This window comes from Apaloderma vittatum, unplaced genomic scaffold (genome assembly GCF_000703405.1).
Source record: "Apaloderma vittatum isolate BGI_N311 unplaced genomic scaffold, ASM70340v1 scaffold32633, whole genome shotgun sequence".
Lineage (NCBI taxonomy): Eukaryota > Metazoa > Chordata > Aves > Trogoniformes > Trogonidae > Apaloderma > Apaloderma vittatum.
In genome coordinates, this window is record NW_009707961.1 from 1 (window position 1) to 6,706 (window position 6,706).

The 6,706-nt window shown below is 47.6% G+C and overlaps 1 protein-coding gene across 1 annotated transcript in view; it reads left to right on the forward strand.

The window, feature by feature from the left end:
• Positions 1-112: 112 nt before the first annotated feature.
• POLDIP2 (polymerase (DNA-directed), delta interacting protein 2) overlaps positions 113-6,706 on the forward strand; it is a gene marked incomplete at its 5' end in the record, with an annotated part of 7,218 nt that continues 624 nt past the window's right edge. The window contains 9 exons of the mRNA XM_009866391.1: positions 113-244; positions 937-1,034; positions 1,819-1,915; positions 2,369-2,444; positions 3,013-3,120; positions 3,360-3,496; positions 4,499-4,525; positions 4,711-4,836; positions 5,197-5,276. Of these exons, the coding sequence (XP_009864693.1) occupies positions 113-244; positions 937-1,034; positions 1,819-1,915; positions 2,369-2,444; positions 3,013-3,120; positions 3,360-3,496; positions 4,499-4,525; positions 4,711-4,836; positions 5,197-5,276 (881 nt within the window). The remainder of the gene's footprint in view (positions 245-936; positions 1,035-1,818; positions 1,916-2,368; positions 2,445-3,012; positions 3,121-3,359; positions 3,497-4,498; positions 4,526-4,710; positions 4,837-5,196; positions 5,277-6,706) is intronic.

Genomic DNA, 6,706 nt, shown 5'->3' on the forward strand with positions numbered 1-6,706 from the left:
GGGGTGGCTGATGGGGCAGCCTCGCGTGTGGTGGGGCTCTCTGAGGGGCACTTGGTACCCGAGGTGGGGGCCCTGCCTGGCCAGCACTTGGGTGCTTTGCCCCCTGGCTCAGGGACTAGTTCAGGCCCTGAACTCCCCATCAAACTCCCTCTCTGCTCCTAGAAACCGTCCGGAGGGCAAAGTACTGGAGACCGTGGGGGTGTTTGAGGCACCGAAGCAGCACGGCAAATACGAGACGGGACAGGTGAGTGGTTCTGGGGAGCAGAGCTGAGCCTGGAGAGGTGATCGTGGAGCCGGTTGATGCAGCCATAAGGAGGCTGCCGTGTTGTAGCAGAGGGCCAGAAGTTTCACAGTTCAGTGCTCCGTGTCTCTGCTGTGTCTGCAGTTTGTCAGTCATCTGACGGTAGCAAGTTGATAAGAATCTGCAGCATGACACAACGTTCCTACAATGGCATTTGCTCTGCTGGTCTTATTTAAGGGTTTTCTCCCTCTAGGAGCAGAAGAGACGGGCACCAAATTTGAGAAATAGCCCCTAAAGTTGTCATATCTGTGTTCGTGTCTCACAGATCTGTTTCTGTGTTCATGAGGGCTCTCACATGCAGGTCTCCTTTCTGCACTTCTGCCACATTATTACTTTATTGCTGTTTTAGTCATTCATGTTTATGGGATGGAGATGATGTGAACCACTTCTCTCATCCCAGACTGTTTATGTTCCCTCTTTGTTTCTGCTCTTGATTTGCACAGTTCTGATTCTCCCGGTGTTGCCATCCCACACCTTCGTACCCTTTGTAAATGTTTCTAGTTTTACCTCGGTTAACAGATAATATTTTTTTATATAATATCACTGGAAAAGGGCTTTTGGCTTCATGTTTTCTGTTGTATTTGAGTTGACTAAAACTTGCTGGATATTCATATGCAATTATTTGTTCCTTTCAGCTATTTCTTCACAGTGTGTTTGGCTATCGAGGAATAGTCCTGTTTCCCTGGCAAGCTAGGCTTTATGATCGAGATGTGGCTTCCCCCGTCACAGAAAAGTAAGGATTGGTTCTAGTTTGTATGTTGTTGTACTGTTATGTTTACATTTTGTAGGGAGTTTCCTGGTTGGGGTAAATCTTTTTAAGAGGAGGACAATGGTAGGTGTCCATTTCGCATGAGTGTAAAATAGAAGAGAGGTGCATAGAGAGCGTTAATTTTGCATTTAATAGAGACAGGATAGAAGCATGTAGGATGAAAGGAAATAAATCATGCCGCTGGCATTTTTTATTACTAAAAAATAAAACCAACAAAACCCAACTTGTGTTGCTTTTTGAGTCTGGTCTGTGCTCCTGTGTTAAAATTGCAGGCTGCTCCTTCTGTAATTGCCAGTGAGCTGGATTTGTCAAGTGCTTCCCCAGTTTCAGCCAGTTAGCTCAGTGGTTTGAGCGTGGTGCTGACAACAGCAACAACAACAAATTTCATCCCTCTTGTGGACAGAGTTGCTGTTCGCTTCTCCCCTCTCTTCCGTCCGTATCCCCCTGGCCTGTGCTGGAGATGTCCGCTGGGAAGGAATGAGGAGCAGTCAGAGAGAGAATCAGAGGGCAGTAAAAATCCCAAACAGGAGAGCGGACTTTTCAGAAAGAACTGAGTGGTTGATTGTCATCTCAGTTCGTCTTGTGTGGGTGGCTGACAGGAGTTTAATTTGAATGGAATCGAATTATTATAGATGGTGACGTGTATTTAAAAAAATAAATAAATCATTGTTTTGAATGTGCTTGGTCTTGACAGCAATGGTTTGCTGCCATTCTGTGCTTGAGCTCAGGGCTCCGCTTTTGTTTTTAGAAGCGAGAACGCGGCGGGCCATGGTTCCAAAGAGGTCAAGGGCAAAACGCATACTTACTACCAGGTGCTAATAGATGCCCGGGATTGTCCACATATAGTAAGTAATCAATAATTTTGGTATTGAAACTCGGATATCTTCTTCCATATGAAAAGATGGGCAGGCACTGAAAGAAGATGGCTTTGGTGGCTAACTTCATTGTTTAGAATTTTGTGACAAATTTGTTCTTCAAGTCATATTTTCCCTAAGGATAATCTGGAGTGTCGTATGACTGTTTTCTGGATCATATTTCCCCTTTCCTTCCTCGCCTCCTCATCCCGCTGGCATGCTTGTTCTGCTGCACACAGGTTATTATAAATGTGGGTTGCAGTCCTGAAAATGCTCTTCACTTGCTTGAGTGGAGATCTAATCTAGAGGAATTAAATGGAGAAATGTTCTGAAGTGAACTGGTTAAGAAAAATAAACATTACCTGATTCAGAAACCACAGCAGTAAACTGCAATGTGGCCCATGACAATCCGTGCAGAAAGATGTAAACCTCCCTTTTTCTCAGTCTCAGAGATCACAGACGGAGGCAGTGACGTTCCTGGCAAACCATGATGACAGCAGAGCACTCTACGCCATACCAGGTGAGTAAAATGCGCCAGGAACTTCTGCAGGTGTGGATAGTCATGAGGTGAGGTCAGAAGAGTCGCTGACAGCCAACTTCTTCCAGAGAAACAGCAGTTTCTACGGGATGTTCCTGCAATGGATCTGGCTGTGATTTAGGGCTGTGCAGGAAACAACAGAAAGGCTAAGTTACATGAAGCCTTTCTGGATAGATGGATGTTGGGCAGACTCCGGTCACACGCAAACTATTTGATGTAGATCCCATAGGCATACCCTGTTGCATGTGGGCTGTTCTACTTGATTACCAGGACAGCTAGATCTCTTCTTGTCCTGCCCAAAGTCCTTTTGGGGCAGTGCAGTCACTTCACAGGCACTGTGTCTTTATCAGAAAAATCACTCTATGGAGAAGTCTCACAAGAGGATGTTGCTGAGGGTCCTTACTGGCCTGTTTGCTCTGTTCTTATGTGCAGTTTTGGCTGCTGCTGCCAAAATTCGTTTCTTAACATCTGTGGTCCATTTGTCTGTCAAGAGGCTTCTGAGCTGCTCTTTCCCGGGGAAGTTCAGTGGCTTTTTGGGTTTCTTTTTCAGGTTTAGACTATGTAAGCCATGAAGATATCCTTCCCTACAGCTCCACTGATCAAGTGCCCATCCAGCATGAGCTCTTTGAGAGGTTCCTCATGTACGACCAAACTAAAGGTAATTTCTGGCTTCAGAGGCAGCTCTTCAGAGCCAGATGCTTGAGATACTCTAATCAAGTACCCAGAAGCCATCATCCTAAATACAATGTAAAAATCGTGGTCTGCTTTGGGTTTTGTTAGAGTAAAGCCTTCTTTAAATAATTTTGGTAACTATGTGAAAGGAGTCACTTTGAGGGGAGAGTGCTGTGGATGGGGTGTGCCTTTCCTAATGAGCTCCCATCTTTTCCCTCCCCGCAGTTCCACCTTTTGTAGCAAGAGACACGCTGTGCGCGTGGCAGGAGAAGAACCACCCTTGGCTAGAGCTCTCCGATGTGCACCGAGAAACCACAGAGAACATCCGCGTCACAGTCATCCCTTTCTATATGGGCATGAGGGTGGGTCTGTGTTGCATGTTGCCGAGTTAGTTCTGCGATCTGCTCAACTTAGTTTTTCTAAGACCAGTTTACTAACTGATGGAACCTTCTGCTTACTGGAGAAATGACTTTTTAAATCACAGTTACAATTTTGTTGTCATCGTGCCTGGCAGAGGTATGAACGCGAAACAGTTTTGTCGCACGGTTTTGGAGAAGAGCTCCTGCAGCCTGGCTTTTGTATTTGTAGGATGGGAAATACCCTGCGCTGTTCTGCAGAGCAGTGTCAGCAAGATATTGAGAAAGGCTTGTGAACTGGTCCTTTACTGGGGGTGTGTGTAAGGTGGCACCAAGGCCGTGTGCCCTGTAACGGCAGACGTGTGCGTTATCCTGCCCAGTGATGGGGTGCTGTGGGTGTCTCCCCCTGCTTCCTGGCTCTAATGTGGGTTAGAGGGCTTAGCTAAAGCCTTCTGGATTTCACTGATAACTGCACGCTCTTGATAGCGCAAAAACTTCATCTGGACCATCCAAAATAATGAGGCTTCAGTAGACTTCTGGGTGAGAGGGCTGGCCGTTACCGCAGCAGTTTGATTTCCAAGTGCAGATGAGCACAGCTGCCGGGGAGCCTGCGCCAGGGCGGGTGGACGTTTTGGTGTGGAATTGCAGCATCCGTGGAGCCCAGCCGATGCTTGTCCTAACCTTGTCAGAAACACAGGTGCCCAAAGGCAAGGAAACGGGTGTTTCTGGATCTGTAGAAAGTGTGTAATGAACATGGAGATGAGCCTCTGTAGTCACAAGATCCTTGCAAATGTCCCACCTCACGATTACATGTCTAGAGCAGAGCCAGTGCCAGGTGGTAACTGAGGGACTGCTGCGGAGAGCAGCTGTCTTGGTGCTCACGTGAGTTGTCTGCGTCAAGCTGGCGTGGAGCGAGAGCCTCTCTGCCTGTGCTGTGCTGACAGCTGAAGAGGTTTTGGCGCTGAGCGTTGAAGGGCAGCTGCTAAAGTCTTTTGTTTCTCTTGACAGGAAGCCCAGAATTCCCATGTCTACTGGGTAAGTGCCTTTTGTTTCACGAAGCAGCTAACGGGAAGGAGGTTATTTGCTGTGGCATCATCGCTGTGTGATAAGCTCTGAGGGAGAGTAGCCCTTGCCTGGCAACTGTTTCCCAGTATCAACTACGGGATATCAACTGTTTGCAGCTGGTTCCAGTTCTTGATAACAGTCTTTCTTCTGTCCAGTGGCGCTACTGTATTCGCTTGGAGAACCTCGACAGTGAAGTGGTACAACTCCGAGAACGGCACTGGAGGATATTTAGCTTGTCTGGCACCTTGGAAACGGTCAGGGGCCGTGGCGTTGTAGGAAGGGTGGGTATCATGTAGCTTTTCTGGAGAAGCGTAGCCCTTTGCTGCTTAGTGGGCAGTAGAAATAGATGGAATAGGGAACTGGCAGGGAAAAAAAATCACATGAGCTTTTCATCTGTTGTTAGTTTGCATGAACTGAAACTTCACACTGCGTATTAGAGAATGGTGCAAAGTGGCTGGGAGTGGGAAAACTGGAATAAATCGTGATTCTGGCACTACTCGTGAGGTGTGTAACTGGTAGTGATGCTCAGGTGTAGGTCTCTCTCTGGTTTTCTTCTTGCTGTATGAGTTTCCTGTTGATGCATGCCTGTGGAGAAGTGTTAAGACCCGTTCCTGATGTATCGTGGTCTCTTGTCTTCCCAGGAGCCAGTTTTATCCAAAGAACAGCCGGCATTTCAGTACAGCAGTCACGTCTCCCTGCAGGCATCCAGCGGTCACATGTGGTAAGGAGCATTTATTACTGCGGTAGTGGTTTAGGTGTAGGACCCCACAGTGCTGAGCTGGGATGCGGTTTGCAGTCTGGAGTTATGGCTGCAGGGTGGGTGGACGTGGACTGGATGGGACGTATCTGACAGATAAAATTCTTACGAGCTTCTCTGTTGCAGTATCCCAGTTAGCGGTGAGATTGTTTTTTGATTCTCTGCACCAAGAGATTTTTCTGGGCTAATTTATCCTCCTTCTGCGGTCTGTGCTAGACTGGATTTGAAAAGACACGAAGCAGTTCTCTGTCATCTTCTGCTGTATTTTTCTGTCCCTTCCAGTCCTTGGTGCAAGAGGCAAGAGCTTCATGCTGGTGTTTGCCCAGGCAGCAGGGATGTGGGCACTGGCGTCGTCTCGCTTTGGAGAGGCCTGGGCTTTGATTCTGTCCCCGTGTGAAGCTCTGCAGTTCTGTGCCCACAAGGAATTGGCACGGGGCGTTATTCCCAGTTTAGGCCACGTAAGGCCTTCAGTTGAACTGGTGCTGAGGTTTCCTCTTTTGTAAGTGCTGGTAGGAGAGCGCTCAGCCGAGCTGCGCTTTTCCTGTGCTGCGGAGTTAAAGCAGTTTCCCTCTGTTTTGCATTTCAGCTGGGTTAGGACATTTAGTGTCATCTCTGTGTGCACGAGAAATGCACGGCCACCTCCTGCCTTCTGTATGACAGATCTTTGTGGCTTACATTTTAAAAGTAAATGTATTTCAGAATTAGGCTGCCTTTGAGTTGGGAAAAGCAGGAGAGCAGCTCTTTGCCTAGAGCATATACCCTTGGTGGTGGGTTAAGCATTTGCAGTTGCCTGAGCGCATGCCCCAGGGAATAAAATAAACTCTGTGTGGTTTTTTCCCCCTCTGCATGCATCCTGTGTGATAAGCTCACATGGAGAGACAAAGGTTCTGTGGCTCAGAAGCTGCTCAGCCTGACTTCTGGTGTTTGGCTGTGTCTGCTCCATCATGAGAACCTGTTAGTTTATCTCCATCTTGCCCATGTCACGTTCTGCTGCACAGTCATCCATAATTCAGGGCAGTTACATTATGTGTTCGTATAAGGACAGGCAGAGTCAGCTGGGAAATGCCCTTTCTAAAATGCAAAACAGAAGCTATTCCAAATTACATCTGTGATGGGATCTCATACTGTCGTAGGCTTCTTAACCAGTGGAGCTTCTGCCAAGAAATAAGAATCTGGATTTACGTGCACTCAGTCTGTAAAAATAGCTCAGATGGTTTGTCTCCTGCGGAGCAGGCGTTAGGTAAACACTGCTGCAGCTGCGTGGAGCCGCTCACCTCCTGCAGGCTCCCATTGTGACATCTTTAGTCAGGAAACGTGTATTAGAGATGTGATGTAAGCCGCCCAGGCGTCTTCCAGCAAATGAGTCATCTTGGCAGGCAGATGTCCTTGCTGCT